Genomic DNA, 18,191 nt, shown 5'->3' on the forward strand with positions numbered 1-18,191 from the left:
TTGGAATTGGAAGTGATTCTAGTTAAAACATTTTTATGTGTAACGCCTTTGTTAGTAGTGTTTTCGGCAGAAAGGTTTTTAAAGATAAATGTTTAATGTTTAGATATAAACTAAAAGAAATGATTCAGTAGTGGTTTTTTTTTTTTTTTTTTAAATATATTATAAAAAAAATGATTTTTGAAAAAATTACCAATTAAATGATTGTTTAAAATCATTTAAGCAATTTCTTAGATTTTTAAATGTGATTTTACTCTGTTTAGCTAGCGGTCCAAAGTTTCCACCTCTGGGCCCAACAAACTCGGCCAGTCCAAAGGGAGCCTGTTGTGCACCTCATCTAACAATGCATCACCCCTGATTAGAAGAAGCCTTCAAACAACCTTCTTAATGCTTAAATACTACTCCACGACTGCATATGCATAGATGATTTGGTATTTTATCTAACAAAAGACTTCACAATCGTGCATGTGTATTCTTTGTTTTATATATTTACTTGTACGGAGTTGATGGCAGGGGAAAGTGGCTCTAGTCACCGGAGGTGATTCAGGTATAGAAGGGCAGTGTGCAGTGTAGGGTTGGTGTGAAATGAAGAGGGAGTGTGGGTATTGGTGCAGATGTGTCTTGGATGTAGAGTTAGCCAGTGCTCCACTTTGAGAGTTAAGGGCAAATTTGTTGTTTAACCATAAACTTTGTAGTTTATTGTCTAAGATATTGTATGTCAACGACAGTTTTAGACATTTGAACATGAACTGAAGCCTGCCGACCAATTTTAAGTGAGCACGTGATTTGAAAATCTTGAGAAAAGAAGTGGGACAGGTGATTATAAATATGATAGGCTCTAAAGAAAGATTAAAATATCATAAATTATGTTTTCAATGGAGCCCATGTGAGATGTACAAGTGACAAGCTCCCCTGTTTGCACGTGTTGGACTTATCTCTAAATATCAAGTCGGTCATAGAGTTTCTAAAAATAAAAGACAGAAAAAACATGTGTGAAAAAATTTACCCTTCGTTGTTCAATTATTCAAGGTTTTATACGGATTGGATTGATTTGATGGACTAATCATACTGATTATTGGGCCATCAAACCCCACCATGATTCAGTAATGTCTTTGTCAGAAAATGGTTACATGTTCCTTGATTTGGGAGGAAGATCATCTCATAATTATAAGAGTAAATTCAATCATATTAAATGTCACCATTATTGTTTAAGGATTGTTTACAAAATGACATTGAATTGCATTTAATGTTGTCATTGTCCTCTAAAGTTCATTTCATGTGTGGATTGTCATTTTTCCATTCATAATTAAAGTATTGATCCCGGATCACAGCATGACATGTGCCTTTTGAGTAGCACATCCTATAATTCCCCCTCATTTTTTTAAATGGGGATAAAAAAGTGGGGAAATTAGAAGGTGGCATAATGGTAAGCACGTGTTTCTAAACATATAGCAAATGTGTGGTACAATAATTATCCTTTTAAGTGCCTACATAAGACACCTCCCTTTATTGATTCTCCTTATGTTATTCTCTTTCTTTTGATCTGTTTGCTTGTTTTCTTACTTTTACTTTCATGCTTTAAAAGGTATTAATCCTGTTAAATATAGCTTTTTGGTTTGTTGTTACTATATTCTTCCCAATGTACGGGTTACTAGTCTTGTTAGCAAAGACTAGTTAGCAAAGCCCCACCTTTTGAGGTGGGGCTTTGCTTACAGCTACTCCTCTCTTAAGGCACTTCTTTACTTTCATATGATTAAGGCATTTCTTTATTTTCATATGATGATCTTGATGATGAATCTGACCCCTAATTATTTCATAGGGCTTAAGAAGTTGTTTTTGTACTGAGTCAAGAGGTACAACATCAGGATCTAGTCCAATTTGATGAGGAACCCTTTGGGTGCTTTTATTTCTTGTAGAATTTATCAATAGGAGACCATAAGAGACGTGTAGTTTAATCTAGGTCAATTCTCTCGTCAATGACCGACCCCTTTTGCTTATCTTTATGGTGTTTAGTCACAAGGTTGTCCTTTTCCTTGTCTTAAATTCACTTTAGACTAGACCAAATGATTCTCTAGTGAGTATGACTACCATTGAGGATGGCTTCCTAGCTCGTCTAGACTTCAAGTCTTCCTCCACATATCATACTTCCTTGCTTAAATAACAACCCTTCTATAATAGCAAAGGGCGACTTAGAAAGTGATAGCTCTAATCCCTCAAAGAGCCCTTAAAGGCCATTACAACCTCCTATGTGGTACACTCTAGCACTTGGGAATGATTCCATATTGAATCGTTGTAGGTATGTTCAAATTGACTCGCCCATTAGCTTCGCACCAGAAAGAGCACTTGTAGCGCTTTCTATCATTGGATGGAATGGATGTATTGTGCCATAAACATCATCCTCAGGCTTTCGAAACTAGAGACTGATTGGAGTGGAAGTTGATGGAACCATAAAAGTGCAAATCCTTGCAGACTCGAGGAGAAGAGTTTGCATGGCAGGCAATCTCGTTGTCTAACACCAAAACTACCATCTATCTCACATGCATTAAGTACTCGTAGGAGTTGACCAATTCCTTTGAACATGTTAAATTTGAAGACCATGCACCCTTAAAGGGCATCGTCTCAAAGGATGTTCTTCATATATGGTGTTGAGATGATTCCATGCGTGGATGGCCATGGGATCTATTTTTCTTCCTGAGGTCGATCACTGCACTTATACAATCAAGCCCTATTGCCTGCAATGGCTTCTCCATGCCATGTGAGGGAAAGGGTGTCATTTGTCTTTTCATGCATCTTGTGCGGATCATGCGATGTCCCTCTTCACATCTCCTCTCTCTGCTCATTACAAATACTCCTTTGTGGCAAAAGTTGTTGATTAACATCATCCAAGGATCCAAATTCAGATAAGATTCCGCTTGCACCCTAGTAGACGGTGTTCCACAAGGATCCAAATTATGGTGTTTCCAAACCTCTCTTTTAGGGTTCCCTTGTAATCAAAAAGTCATTTTAATAAGAAATATTTCATTGTTCTTGCATTTTTAAAGTAACAAATGCATCCAAAAAAACATAATAGCATATGGCTAGAATATATGATTAAATAAAAGAAGGAACATTAAAAGCAAGAGGTATGACAATGAACTTTTCTAGAATTCCCTTTGATCATCTCACATCATTTTGAGAAAACTAGTGTTAATATCATAAGCATTATAAAAGGGATCTTACACGCCTATAAATAAAGAACCAAACCCCTTTAGAAACATCCCCCAAATGGTCAGGACAGTGAATTATTAATGCAGGACGCAAACCAATCCTCAAGGATGGCTGATTGGTATCCTTCGTGTTCGTCACTTGCATGAAATACCTTCTACTGTGTAGTAGATAAAACATACAAACTGTGCTTGAGTTTGCAATCTCAATCTTGAAACCATCATTGTCCGCTCTAGAAAATAAAAACCAACAAAAATGTCAGATTTAAATATATGGTGATACTTGTGCCTATTTCTAACATCTATCAAGGGCACGGTTGGGTATAGATTAGAAACTGAATCAATTCACAAATGTTCCTATCTTATGTTCATGAGCGTAACAAAATCAATCAATTTGTTTAGTTCTTCATCTTCTTCTTCTTCTTTAATTAAATACTTGTTCATAGACATTTTACATTTTAGGTCTTTTGTAGATGGTACATTCTCTCACCTTGTTAAACTAACAGTCACTTTTGATCTGATACCAAGCAAAATCCATTTGCCCACTAATAAATGATAAAATGAATTTAACTTCTTTTGGTTTCTCTTTCCATGCATAGAAATGCTATTAGTCATGAAGTTGGGAGCATTTCATTTCAGTCCCACCCTCTAAATAAGATTATACTAGCAAAGAAAGAAAAAGAAGCAAGGAAACCACTTGAGATTAAAATCAACATTATAATCCCAAGGAGTTCATTGTGATGTAAATGCAGAAAAATCGAGTTATTTAGATTTTTTTTTTACCTGCAAAGGAAAAACTTCAACTCGGTCTGAGATGGTAACCGAAGCAAGAGGTGATGCATCAGGACTCGAATCATTTGAGATTTCCCCATTATTTCCACTAGGAGTGATCACATTTTCTTGCACACCCTTCCCCTTATGAGAGACATTTGAGGTTCCCCCAGTAAAGCTGGAATCAGGATTAGATGCTCCAGTGCGTTTTAAGATAGGATCTAGGCGCTCAATCATCCTTGTAACACTAGCAATACCTGCACTCATCTCACGCTGAACTCCTTTGCTCAGCTCCTTGACTGAGTTATTACGTGAAAGTAGTTTTTCCTTGAAACCTCGTGTACCTTTTGAGATTGATTCCTTGTATCTGTTGCAAAAGCTCAGGACATTTTAGTATTCAAGAGATAAGTACAAATCAATTCAAATGGAGAACCCAATTGTAACTAGTCTACCTTGCTGAAGCAGCCGAAAGTCTAGATTTAATTGAGTCAGAAAAAGAAAGCAAATCAGATGGGCTTGGTCTCCTCGGACTACTAGGCAGTGGCTGGTCAAAAATAACTCTGGATAATGACAAAAACAGTTACTGAAGAACAGAACAAATTGCAAAAAATGACAGAAAACTCGGTAAAGTGGTAAATGAACAAATTGCTTTCATGATGCACCAAACTTTTGTAATAGAAATATCAGCAACACCATACATCCACAGGATACACAAGGGTGTTTTTATTGCTGAACTTATAATGATTTGTGAGAAAGAAATTTGCAGGGGTTACATTTTCAAACATGGGCGTGTGTGTGTGATTTTTTATCAGATCTTCTGGCAGGGAATATCAGACATAAGCAGCTAGGTTGATAAAAAACTAACACATGGAATAGATCATTAGATCTGTGTCAGTTCTGACAGTTCCAGGCAGATACCTGGGTTTAGCTAGACCATCTCTGTTGGCAGCTGTGCTAGACACCATATTCACAACAGAGGGAACCCCTGATGACAGAGGTTGAGCATTGATAGCAGATTGATCGCTGTGGGCTGGGGAATTGCTTTCAGATGACACACTGCCTGAATTTTGATATTCTTCTGGTGACGGAGTGTTTATTGTCTGCACATCAGGCACATCTGTAGGAGGAAAAACAAGACTTTCAGAAGGACCAAGACCAGAAGATCTCTGCCTTTCCCTTCTGTGTACATAAGGGGCTCCACTTGCTGCAGCAACTACATGCTGCATAATATGCTCATCGAGATCGGAGTCATCTGAGTAAGAAGCATCCTGAAAATTTGCATTCTTACTAAGCAATCATTCAGCATAGGAGAACTCATCAACTAAGCAACTCACATGATCATAACCAAAATCTCCCTGGAAATGATGAAGAAATGTGGATTCTGTGGGGGATGAGTTCCTTGACCTTGGGCTCCTTTCACCCTCCACTGCAGCAAGTAGCTCCTGGCTACAGATATGAAATTAATGAAAGATTAAATAAAGTACCATTATGGCTAGCAGCACCAGTAGAAATATATAGAATTAGCTGCCTTCAATTGAGCAGTCCCACAGAGACATGAATTCATAAGCACACTCAACCATTTTTCACATGAAAAATACCTACCTGGTAGGGTCTTGCAAGACAAGAAACTGCCAGCAAATTGGGCATTCTTTGCTTCTTTGTGACCTGAAAAGAAACAAGCTCACCTCAATTAAGGACATCCATCCAGACATTAGATTTATAGTATATGATTGTAAGGGTGAAGTGAAAATTCATAATGCCAATTCTCATAAATCAAACATAAACTCAAAGCTATGGCAATTGAGTCTACCATTCAAGAATACACTGAAGATGATATTCATGCCTGCAGTTGGTAATCTGAAACAAAAAACAAGGTTAAGAGATTTTTACTCAGACCTACATGTAACTGTCCATAAACCATAAACGATTTCAATCAGAGCATGTATTGGAAATTATCCTCGTTGGCCAATAGATTGGATCATTGATGTGAGGAAAATGTCTAGATTATATGAATTTCCATATTAAATTGACTCAGGTTTGTGTTACCATGCCAGTGCATGCCTAGATGCCATATTAATTTAATATCTCATATCCCCTGAAAAAACTATATCCAATTTTTCTTCTTCTATAACCATGGGCTTATAAGCATTACTGGACAACAACCCTTCACTCAAATCAAATTGTCAATTAGCAGTGTAAGAAATAATCTTACTAACTTTACAGTTAACAAGAAAAATGTTGCTTTTGTCCTTCGGTAGCATCGCATAGCCATCAGCAAGAAGACAAGCAGGCCACAGCAAAAACAGAAACATACACCCATGTTGTAAATTGTCCAAACGCACAGTGTGAGCATCCATGCCACAAAAGAAGGTATAGCAGTAAATGCAAGAAGACCTTGGAGGAAATCTGTTGTTCGATATGCATTACTAAGTCAACAAATCCAACTCTGTTTGGAAATAAAAGATTTTCCCTAAAGATTAGATAGTAAAGTTTTCCCTTTCCGAGGCAAGGGTAAAGGGAAGAAACATAGCGAAGCCTCTCTCAACTACACACCAAAATATCCATCATGGCAAATAAAACTTCGATAGAAATATAAAACCGGAACTTTACTGAAATTTCTTTGGTGATGATAAAAACAGGACGTAAAAAGAGACAGAAAACAATTAGGAATAAACGATCATGATGATACAACTCATCTAAATCAAAGATCCAATCAATCGACGATCATCATGAAAATGCCTAAAAAATCATTAAATGTAGATACAAAAAAAGATACAAATTTAAAAGGAAAGCACAAGCAATTGATAATATGACAGAAATAGAGTAGAGAATGATGAACGAGGATAATACAGTAGCAGGATCGTCGGTGCTGAACGGCTCGAGACAAATACTACAAGAATCCTCGGAAGCGTCATCGGCAGCTCCGGCGGAGAACTCCGACAGGAAGATCGGATTTTCAGAAGAAGTTAAGTCCGCCATTGAGAGTGATCAACTGAGCCGGGGAAGCTTCAGGAGAGACGAGAATGAAGGAAGTTGGGGAGAGAATAAGAAGATGAAAGAGGAAAGGCACAAAGAGAGAGGGGGGAGAGAGTAATGGGTCAAAGTAAGGAATTATGGGAAGAAGAGGAAAAGAGAGAACGCACGGAAAAATCCGATTCAGACGGTTGATAGAATCAATCTGATTACCATTGAACAACCTTGTTAAACCAGTCCTTCAATTTCATTTTTTGTTTTCTATTTGGGACTCCCTTTCTTCTATTCTCCACTTTTGCCTCACTTTAACTTCTATTAAGTATTAACACGTGGACCAGAAGAAAAGTTCAGCGAATTCCTGTAAATACAGTGAGAAATAGGGACTTGTTTACAAATACAGTAAAAATAATATGTCCGGTCGGGCCGTCAAGCACCCCAGGGCCAAGATAGACTAGACCGCAGGCCTTTGACTATTGATGGGACGTCTTGCCATACGCGATCCTATCCCTCCATTCGGGAACTCTTTTCTCATAAACCGTTGATTTCAAGATGACAGAAGATCAAATGTGGGCCCCACTTTCCTACACAGAATTAGGCTTATAGACTCTTATTCCCATCTATGATCCCCTATTTTAACCCGTCCACCTCATCTGTTGCGCCGAGGCTCGGTTCCCTCTTCCTTTCTGTGAGTCTAATGGCTTCCTTTCCAACTGCTCAGTTTCTCTCTCTTTTTCGTACTTTCTCGGGAAAATCATGTCCTCCTCGGGCTCTCGCCCCATCACTAAATTCTAATCGTAGAACCGATTCCACCGTTCACTTTACGCGGCGTGTTTCCAACTCTAATTGCAATGCCAAGCCTGCACAAGCCACTCTCAATTCTTCTTCTATAACTGAAGCATCTGATATTGGAGAGAGGACCTTGACTCTTCGAGAAATTTGCCAAGGTTGCGTACCGGAGCACGTGTTGCGTAGGCGAGTTCTTCTCTTTCTTTGTTTTCTTTACAGTTGTGTTTGGTTGCAGGGAAAACTTAGGAAGAAGAAGAAGATCATAGCACTTTTTTTTTTTTGTTCTGCGTTGTTTTTGGTTTCTCATAGATTAAGAACCATCTCGACAAAGCCGAATACTTGTGTTAGTTGAGTGGAGATTTTTGCTTTCAACACTCAGGAATTGTAACCTATTCTCTTTCCTACATTTTCTCATAAAAGAAGGGAGTATAAGTATGGTACTCTCTTCTGAAAATCTTGTTGGTGTTTCTTTCCTAACTTTTTGACCTTTTTTTTTTTTTCTTCCTGAAAATGGCTATTTTTTAGGAGGCCAAAAAGCAAAAAAATTGACTGTTAATTTCATATTGGAACCTGAAAAGGATCTACATTGCAACTATTTGAGATAGAACTACAGGTTGATAAACGAATTGCATGCTGATTGTGTGGCCCAATGATTGCTTCATTTTGTTACTTATGCTCTTCTCATGTACTGGGTAACATTAGGACCTCGACAAAGGGTGGTCATTCAAGATCTTTATTGTGTATTATGCACAAACTCAAAATGTTTCCAGGAATTGACTACAACAGTATTGCTCTAATCTGTTTCAGAATAGAAGAGGTCGGATTTATTGTGCCCACAGATGTACAGCAGCAAGCTCTGCCGGTTCTTCTTTCTGGTCGTGATTGCATACTCCATGCTCAGGTCAATTTGTGGTCTTGAAATGATTTGGCATTTTGGCATTTGATACTTGTTTCATTCGTAGCTGTTGTTGGTTAAGTCCTACAATGCCATAGGTTTATTAAAATCAATGTATATTTAGCACTTGGCAATCTATTAATCTTAAAATGGTTGCCAAATTTCCACTGCATCAATGTAGTGCCTGGTGCAATTAAAAACATCTCTGCCCATTCCAAATGCACATGTCCAAGTCTTTTGAGTGTGTGAAAATTTTCTGGCAAGTACCTAACTTACCCATCCCAGGCAAATACCTCTGGTGGGTAATGGATCATTGACAGAATGGCCCATCCACCCTAAAGGGATGTTTCATACATTCCCGACTTTAATCTGAACTACATTGTGGTTTTATATGGGTGAATTCTTATATTTGAAAGAAATTGATAATAATAATCTTCCACTCCTATAATGCTGACAAAGCTAATTTTTTTTTTGTGTTTGGCCCTCTAGACAGGTTCTGGAAAGACTCTTACATACCTACTATTGATATTTTCAGTGGTGAACACTAAAATATCTGCTGTGCAAGCACTGATTGTGGTGCCTACTAGGGAGCTCGGAATACAAGTAAGAATATTTGTGATGCTCTTCTAAATATTTTGAGTGAAAATGTATGGGTTTCCCCTAACAAAGTATGCAAAAGTAGTTTGAATTAAAAAGGCAAGCTAAAATGAACCAATCCCTGTAAATATTTCTAAACTAGTAGGACTATAAAGTGCCTTGCTAATTTTTATCTTTTGGTTAATAAGGTCACCAAAGTAGCTCGTATGCTAGCTGCAAAGCCTATGGAACCTGAATTGGAGCAGAAGTCATGTACTGTTATGGCTCTTTTAGATGGAGGAATGCTGAAAAGACACAAAAGTTGGCTAAAGGTGCTGTATTCTCTTTTTTGGTCATATAAATATCATCTCTGTGGTGATATAATCCTAATTTTCCATGTTAGTTCCTTAAAAGTGATATGAAATTTGAAAAGAAATAATATTTGTGTCTATAAAAGGCATTTCATTCTGTGCTTAAATTTTCAGGCTGAGCCCCCAACAATAGTGGTTGCAACTGTGAGAAGTTTGTGCCAAATGCTGGAGAAGCAAATTTTCAAGCTAGAATCAATGAGGGTGCTGGTAATTGATGAGGTAATTGATCATGATTTAGTATTTGGCTGTTATTTTCAGAATCAGATGTTTATGCAACCTTAAAGTAGAAATTTTAACTCTATATGCTGCCAGAGAGGCATTTGAAATAATTGATCAATTATTTGCTGCTACCATCAATATATCTCTGAAATTCCTAATCTTAAAGTTTGTGAAGAAGTAGCACATGGCCAAAAGATGAAAAGGTTTTTCAATAAGGCCTGAAAAATATTCTCTTAGATGTTGTAGACCATTGGTATTGGCCCTGCAGCTGTGAAACAAAGCATACTCTTGGACTATACGATGTGTTCAATTAAGTATTAAGACAAATGGGAGCAGTATGAAAATGTTTGTGAGTTGTAGTTAGCTTGTTACTGTATGGAGTAACTTCGTTAGCTAAAATGCCTCTTCTGCAGTATTTTCTCTGAAGGAGTTGATTTTTTATTATTACTGTTTGGATAGGTGGATTTCATGTTCAATGCTTCAAAACAAGTTGGTTCTCTTCGAAAGCTTTTAACATCATACTCTTCAACCAATAACCGTCAGACTGTTTTTGCCAGTGCATCCATCCCCCAGCACAGACGATTCCTACATGACTGTATACAGCAGAAATGGACTAAGGTTTGCTTACATAGTTCTCTTTGTTATGTCATCTTTATTAGAATTTGATATAATATTTTTTTTTCCCTTTTTGTGATGTAACTTGCATTATAATCTTATGTTTGTAACAGAGTGATGTGGTTCATGTCCACGTGAATCCAATTGAGCCCATGCCATCATCTCTACACCATAGATTTGTGGTGAGAAAATTTAAAACTGACAGTTACATTGCATTTTTTGCTTGGTTAAAAGTGTTCATGATACTTGGTGCTTTTTATGCTTCATATTTCACTTATCACATTTTTTTTTCAAGAACATCTTTGTGAGCATTGTCCTTATTCTTAACAGATCTGATTTTGATATGGTATTCATCTCTTTTTACAGATATGTAATAAATATGAAAGGCGTCAAACTTTGCTATCCTTATTGCACTCTGATGCACCTGAGTGTGGCATAATTTTTGTTGGTGAACAGGTAAATGCAGCATATTATTCCGATTGTATTAATTTTTTTAGAAATTTTGATCAGATGTCATCCATTTTACATAAGTTGGGCTTTATATATAAGCATACTAGTAACAATCACATTAATGACACACTTAAGGAATGACATTTGTTATGTAAAAAGGAATAGTTTATAACCTGACCATGATGGGGTATTAATTTTGTGGATTCAATTTTGAGAAAAGTTGTAAGAAATGATGAAAAAGAGAAAATGTGTTTTGGGCCAACAACACCCTGAATTAGATGAAGTTCTACTTGCCTGGACCGGTCACTATGAATTTTGGCTTAAAAGAGGTATGATAAAGCTTTAGATGTGAGGTGTTAGACAGTTAATTTAAAAACTAAAATAAGGAAAGATCAGAAAGAAAAAAGGAAAGAGTAAAATAGAAGAACTGAAAAGGAAAAGGTTGGTTTTAATAACTCTAGGCTCTGTGATGGAACCATAGCATTGATTGATATTATGTGGTGCATGCCCTAGACAGAAGGAAAACCTCAAGAATCTGGGATATAACCTGTAAGGTACCTGACCTGAATCTTACCTCAAGCAGTTTGGACCATTCTGTGAGCAAAAGAGGGAAATGTTATAGCTTCAGTCTGGATGATGGAATTGTAATGATGACAATATGTGTATTTCTACAATCTCATTTTAGCAACAAAACACAGGTGTGAAAAATGTATCAACTATGAAAACCAGGTTAGGAACAGATCTTTAAAGCTAAGAGCGTAATATCTTTGCATCGATATACATGGTGGGACAAGATAAGATTTCATGATATTTGCTTTCAGCATCTCCAGTTGCTTAACATTTATTTCCCATCTCTCTATGCAGTCTGAGAAGTCAAAAAAAGCTGGAAATGCTCCATCAGCAACTCTTTTAATTGATTTCTTGAAGACTTCATATGGGGGTTGTCCAGATATTCTTCTTCTAGAGGAAGACATGAATTTCAATTTGCGTGCAGCTTCACTATCAGTAAGTGCTCTTCAATTATCCAGCAATTGGATGACTGTAAAATCTCTTTATTATTTCCCGTCCACTCAAATAAATGTGGAGTTTAGGCAAGATAATGCCATCTTCTGGAAAATTAATCCAACAATTTAAGGATATGATAAAAAATCAATTTCAGCCTTGGGTAGTCTAACATAATCAATGGGATATTTCTGAGTACATGGTTGAGGAAACAGAGAGTTGTAGACTGGCATGGAACAAGGCACTGGATTGTGCAAACCCCTTAATAATATAAGATTGAGATCAAGGACCAAGGAATATACCAGTCACTTCAATTAGTATATTTAAATTTATGAATAGATCAGATACATGACAAATTATTATTATTGTCATTATTATTATTATTATTACTATTATCATTGCAAATTATTATTATTATTATTATTATTGTAAATTATTATTGTAAATTATTATTATTGTTATCTTTGCAAATTATTATTATTATTATTATTATTATTTCTCCTGAATTGAATTATTGCAAAAATATTTTATCCAAAAAATTATAATTTTACCGCGGCCAAGAATGTGTTTCTTAATGGAGGATGATAAATAATCACTCTTAGTACGGTAGTGATGCATCCATGTCTTAGTTCATAATCTGATATGTCCATTCTTGAATACAGGAAGTGAGACAAAGAGGAGGCTATCTTCTTATATCAACAGATATAGCAGCCAGAGGAGTCGACTTGCCTGAAACTACCCATATATACAACTTTGACCTCCCAAGAACTGTTGTAGATTATCTTCACCGAGCTGGACGAGCTGCTAGGAAACCATTCTCTGATCAGAAATGCTGTGTCACCAACATCATAACATCTGAGGAGCGGTTTGTTTTGCAGAGGTATGAAAATGAATTGATGTTTCACTGTGAAGAACTGTTCCTATCGACCCAGTGTTAAATTTCAATAGATGCAAAATAGGGAATCTCCTTTACCCCAATTTCGATTCAATCCGTTCTTGAATGTGAACACAAATGGCAAGAACAATAAGAAAATCAAGTGCTTTCCTCTTGGAAAGAAGGATAATGAAAGAGGAAGGAATGAATAATCAAAGAAGGAAAGTATAAATGAGAACAGAAAAGAAAGGAAGCATGAATTACTTAGAATCTTGGATTGCCCCAAAACAATAAGAATATGAACAATATGTATCCTTCAGGCTGCTCGCACTGTTAATAAAACATTATAGCTCATATCTTACACTTGGCCTTTTACATTCTCATCCTCACAACCCAAAAAATATAGGAAATGATGAATATATTTATCATATCACAAATCCATCCTTAATTGTGAAGTTTTTTAGTATGATGGTAATCCCAGAACGGATGTAGAAGCCTTCCAAAGATCTATCAGCTTCTTGTATACCCTACAGGATCCAAACATAAAAAAGCAACACAAGTTACAAACAGAGCTTATTTAGACTTCAAGGCTGGCTATTCATGGATCTGGAGTTCTCATGAAATATCTTATTTTCAATTATTCTCTCTCTCTCTCTCTATATATATATATATAATTATTTTTGTTTTCAGAAAATCCCCTGTTTTTATACCAAATTTTTTTAAAAAATTGTTTTTTATTAAAAATTTAAGAAATGCATTGTTCAGTCTTGAAAGAAGAGAAAATTACTTTTAAAGGTAAAGATAACAAACACTATCATCTGCATATTCTACTAGAAATGATTAGAGGGATGATACCTCAGAGTTTGAAATAACAACATTCTTCCCAATTCTGGCATTTTTGTCGATGATGCAGTCTCTGTACAAGCATAATAAGAAGAGCCATGAGATAGGAGAAAGATCAGTGAAAGAATTAGATCAAATGAAGAAATGGGGCGGCGAGTTTTAAAGTTTTTTCTGTACTTGATTCTTGTATTTTCTCCTATTCCAATAGGAACCCTCCCCTCAGCCAACAGTGATGCCACTTCAGAGTCGGTTTCATAGTAGTCAGCACCAAGCATCACAGTATCCTGCAAGCATTAGGCCCTCATAAGGGTACTCATACCTTGATTGATTTAGAGCACAACAGAATCACATAAAAGCACAATGCAGACTTCAAATTTGTATCATTTTATGCAGCAGAGTGATGGGTTCATTTACAATCATATTGATGGAATTTATAGAACAAACCTTTAAGTGAACATTGGAGTTTACACGGGACCTGATACCGACAACACTGTGCTCTATGAAGCAATTGTTTAAGAAGCTTCCATGTGATATGATTGAATCAACAATCTGCAGAAGAATGCAGAGAAGGACCAATATTACATTCTGGATAATGCTTGAAGCATAGCTTTCTAAATTAGGAAACTTTATGTGACCAACCTTGCTATCATCGATCTTTGAAGGTGGTAAATTTCTTCTTGATGTGTACATTGGCTTTGTTGCATCATAAAAACTAAACCTTGGTGGCTGAAAAACATGAAGAATTATAAAACTTAAATCATTGCCATGTGAAACTCAGACTAAGGTTGGGCAGCATTTCCCTCAAACAGTTTTTCCCTAATACCAAACATAAGACATGAGCCTTAGAACTTAGAAGCTGATTAAGAGCAATGATATATATATATGTTCCAATACATACATGTGCAGTAAGGGCAAGGTTTGCTTCAAAGAATGATCTGATTGTACCAATGTCTTCCCAATAATCATTAAACAGATAAGCCTGCAAAAGTGTCGTGTGTTGTTAGATGAACAGAAGTGTCGAATGTACCCATCATCATTTGTTTATAATGTTCATGGGTTTGAATAAAATATTTTAGATAGTTGATCCAGACCTTTATGAAGAATTCTTTAGCTGAGGCAGGGATGATCTCTGATCCGAAGTCATTTGCAGTCGGGAATCGCCATCTGACTCAACAACAAGGAAGAGTACTTAATGTTCCTGTATTCCTGTTTGACATGGTTTTTGTTGTATATTGCATGGAGAGCATCACAACAGGTTCAAACACACTAGGCTGGCCATCCCCATACCACTACTGGTCTCTTGTTTCCAATATTTATTATGAATATAACTCTACACACAATGATAAATAGTAGTCTCTTCTGCATTTGGAATTAAGCATGCCGGAAAGCTTCATTTTTCATCTTAAATGGCTTGAAAGTGTTAATTAGTACCTTAAAAGATTCAGGAGTATCTCCTTCTTGAAGACATACACTCCCATGGAAGCAATGTATGGCTTCTTTTCTGCCTCTTCCCTTGAGAGTCCCAAGACTTTTGTATCTACTTCCTAATGACATTGGCACAGTCAGTAGCCACTCAGAGCCTTCAGATCAGAACCCATCTCTCTAAAACTGTAGTAATGAAAAAAAAAAAAATCATTACCATTGCCTTCAAATCTTCTCCTTTAGGCTTTTCACTGAAGAAGAGAACCCTTCCTTTGTTGTCTATCTTCATTAAACCGAAATCTGAAGCACGGCTATCATGGAAAGAGAGAAAGAACTCAAAAGGGTAGTTTTCAATCATCTAAAGGAAAACAGGGACATGAACAAAGAGGCTCAGGCATTTGGCTAATAGCATAAAGAGTTGAAACCAGTATAGGAAATAGAACCTACCTGTCATCCATTGGCAGACAAGAAATGGTGATATCAGCCCCACTCTGCCGGTGATTCTGGAAATAAAGCAGATAAAATGTTTCCGAGTGTACTAATAAAATGAAATGAATCAAGAACAGAAATCAAAGTGAATGGCAGTGTCTTACCTGAACAAAGTCCATATAGTCCATTCGGTATAAATGATCTCCAGACAGAATCAGCACATCCTCAATTTCCTTACTTCTTTGATCCTATAGGATGAAAAGCTTTAACACCCTTCTTGGTTTGATACCGTCTATTGGTTACCCCAGAATCCTAACTAGAAGTGAAATATGGGTACCTCAAAGAGCCAATGGAACTGCCGCACAGCATCTGCAGTGCCCTGGAACCATCTTTTACCAGCCTCCCCTGGAGTTTGAGTGGCTGCTAGAGCCTGGCATACAAGAAACCATTCTTTAATCAGTCTCCTGGTAAAGAAATGGAACTCTTACATCCATATTCATGGTAACATTTGGCTAAGACTATATCGGTCTGCTGTCAACCATATAGATTTTATCCGTTCTAAATTTAAGAACCCTTACAGCTTTAATATGCATCAATAAGATTAAGCGACTTCTATATATATATAACATTAAGAACTTTTCATGTAAGATATCACAAACATCCCTTGAACCATTTGAAACTGAAGACTATTATATACCTCCACGTAGCCATCTCCAAAGTTGACCCCATGGCCAAAGTTGTAAGCACGAGCAAGATGCCTGTTGAGTGATGCTGAATTGAATTGAGTGAGAATGTAGACCTTGTTGATTCCACTGTTGATGCAGTTGCTCATTGGCACATCAATCAGCCTATATGACCCTCCAATCGGGACCTACAATACACCCATTTTCTAAATTATAAACCTATTGGAATCTGTATAAAAAAAAATGCCCCACATTGCTTCCAAAGTGGACTTACAGCAGGCTTGGCCCGGCGTTTGGTGAGGGGGAAAAGGCGGGTACCAGCCCCTCCACCAAGAATAACTGCCACCACTGTGCGTGGGTCCCTCTTCTCCATCTCCAGATCCCTCAACTGCACAAATTCAATCCAATCTCTTTATAAATTCTGATACCTTTCCAACCCAGTAATTTATTATGCATTTATCATTCAGACTGAATCAAAGGTGGTTGGATTGAAAGGAACTAGAGCCAAAACTTTTCATAGTAGGCCAGGGATTACTATAAATACAGTAGAAATGGCCCACCAATAAATCGAATTGAGTTGGGATTGAACCTTCCGACCTTAGAATCAGCTGCAACATCTGTGGCAAGAGACATGCATACGTGTTTCCCAACACTCTTATTTCTAAACATCCCGAGTTGGGTCATCTTCAGCTTCTTCCCCATCATCTCTCCATTGCAGAACTTCACCTGCCTCAAACTCCTCCCTGCCAATCCTGTTGTGCCATGGAGTTGGCCTGCTGCCGAAAGCGATATCCGGGCATCCGTTGACACAGCCATTTTTCTCGAGACCCAGTCACAAAATTGAAGTGTAAATTGTAGTTAAAGACTCATGGGGAGAAGAGAGAGCAAAGGAGCATAGAGTGTGGAGGTGGGGGAGTTGCTTACTTGGAAATGCATGATATCAGAGGATTGGGCCACGCTATCCAGAGTCAATCGCGACCACTAATTCTTAAGTTCGGGTGTGGCCGTAATGTTCTTATAAGAAGCCCTTTCTACTTATTACAAGGAATATTCTACAGGCTGCTCCTCCCCTTGGGTTTAACCACTTTGAATATGCATGCTTTGAAGTGTAAATGTCCTATTTCTTTGTATTCTCTCTTTCCTGGTCTATTATTCCCCATTACTAGTTTCTACCTTTCTATTTTCTTTTCTTTGCTTTGCTTTCCTTCGGATCTACATTTATGTTTTATGTCCATCTCTCATAATTATGTTCACATTTTCGTTCCATTATTATATCATTAACAACCGTATTAATTGCTATTAATTTTATATTTATAAAAAACTTATTAAAACTATAAATATTTTATATGATTTTATATTTTCCACTAGAATTTTCTCCTTCAAATTCAAACTTTTCTTTCAATTCCAATTAAGTATTATAAGTGAGTACGTGTTTCCCTCTTATATTTCCCTTTAAATAAAACAATAATATTTTTATATTTATTTTTCATTTTTAAAGATATTGAATTCTCTTATTCTTATTATAAGCATAAAAATTTCAAGATTTTTTTGTCCAAATATTGTTTATCTTTTTGTATTTATCTTTTAGTTTAATTTTTATTTTTTATTTTAAATTTATATTACCTTTTTATTTATATTTTTTAATTATTTTCTATATTTATTACATTAACCATATTTTTTAAAAAAAAATTGACTATCACTTCACTCTTAATTTTTATATATATATATATATATATATATATATATATATATATATATATATATATATATATATATATATATAGGATAATTGATCTCTTCACTGTTTACAACAGTATCTTGAGAATCATTGGATCTCCTAGACATGGTTCGAAAAATTGAACTCATTTTAGGGTTTTTGATCTAGAGCCTAATAGCAGATTGACAAACCTTATGAGACGTCACCCCAACCCTCTTACAGCCTAACAAACGCCTATCCACGGCTAACAACGGCTCAACCGGCAGGGCTCGCGCTCCCAGGCACACTGCTACCTATCCTAGGATAGGCCAAGAACACCCAAAACAAGGACCCAACTTCCCTAAAATCAGGCTCATAGGGTAATT

The 18,191-nt window shown here is 36.6% G+C and overlaps 3 protein-coding genes across 5 annotated transcripts; 1 reads left to right on the forward strand and 2 right to left on the reverse strand.

The window, feature by feature from the left end:
* Window positions 1-3,122: 3,122 nt before the first annotated feature.
* Window positions 3,123-7,230, reverse strand: LOC100240814 (E3 ubiquitin-protein ligase RHF1A). Of its 3 annotated transcripts, none has more exons than XM_002281009.5 (8): window positions 6,822-7,230; window positions 5,782-5,828; window positions 5,574-5,636; window positions 5,306-5,417; window positions 4,890-5,239; window positions 4,424-4,531; window positions 3,984-4,338; window positions 3,123-3,433 (listed from the first exon to the last, which is right to left on the reverse strand). In XM_002281009.5, exons 1-8 carry the CDS (start codon window positions 6,948-6,950, stop codon window positions 3,422-3,424), a joined length of 1,176 nt encoding a protein of 391 aa, XP_002281045.1. In that variant the 5' UTR covers window positions 6,951-7,230; the 3' UTR covers window positions 3,123-3,421. The 3 variants fall into 3 exon arrangements, with proteins under 3 accessions (XP_002281045.1, XP_059592821.1, XP_019075788.1); XM_059736838.1 differs by having other exon boundaries at window positions 6,188-7,185; XM_019220243.2 differs by lacking the exon at window positions 5,782-5,828 and having other exon boundaries at window positions 6,822-7,181.
* A 341-nt stretch (window positions 7,231-7,571) lies between these two features.
* On the forward strand, window positions 7,572-12,847 carry LOC100257883 (DEAD-box ATP-dependent RNA helicase 58, chloroplastic). The gene is made up of 10 exons (XM_002277744.5): window positions 7,572-7,916; window positions 8,538-8,631; window positions 9,115-9,228; window positions 9,411-9,533; window positions 9,687-9,791; window positions 10,251-10,409; window positions 10,520-10,588; window positions 10,773-10,862; window positions 11,721-11,861; window positions 12,521-12,847. Exons 1-10 carry the CDS (start codon window positions 7,639-7,641, stop codon window positions 12,794-12,796), a joined length of 1,449 nt encoding a protein of 482 aa, XP_002277780.1. The 5' UTR covers window positions 7,572-7,638; the 3' UTR covers window positions 12,797-12,847.
* A 117-nt stretch (window positions 12,848-12,964) lies between these two features.
* On the reverse strand, window positions 12,965-17,094 carry LOC100263079 (glucose-1-phosphate adenylyltransferase large subunit 3, chloroplastic/amyloplastic). Its single transcript, XM_002281033.5, has 15 exons — window positions 16,707-17,094; window positions 16,384-16,497; window positions 16,124-16,297; window positions 15,764-15,856; window positions 15,591-15,674; window positions 15,445-15,500; window positions 15,215-15,308; window positions 15,007-15,119; window positions 14,667-14,739; window positions 14,474-14,554; window positions 14,215-14,301; window positions 14,020-14,124; window positions 13,753-13,859; window positions 13,588-13,648; window positions 12,965-13,259 (listed from the first exon to the last, which is right to left on the reverse strand). Exons 1-15 carry the CDS (start codon window positions 16,923-16,925, stop codon window positions 13,158-13,160), a joined length of 1,563 nt encoding a protein of 520 aa, XP_002281069.1. The 5' UTR covers window positions 16,926-17,094; the 3' UTR covers window positions 12,965-13,157.
* Window positions 17,095-18,191: the final 1,097 nt, after the last annotated feature.

Source organism: Vitis vinifera, chromosome 5 (assembly GCF_030704535.1).
Source record: "Vitis vinifera cultivar Pinot Noir 40024 chromosome 5, ASM3070453v1".
In the NCBI taxonomy this organism is placed as follows: Eukaryota; Viridiplantae; Streptophyta; class Magnoliopsida; order Vitales; family Vitaceae; genus Vitis; species Vitis vinifera.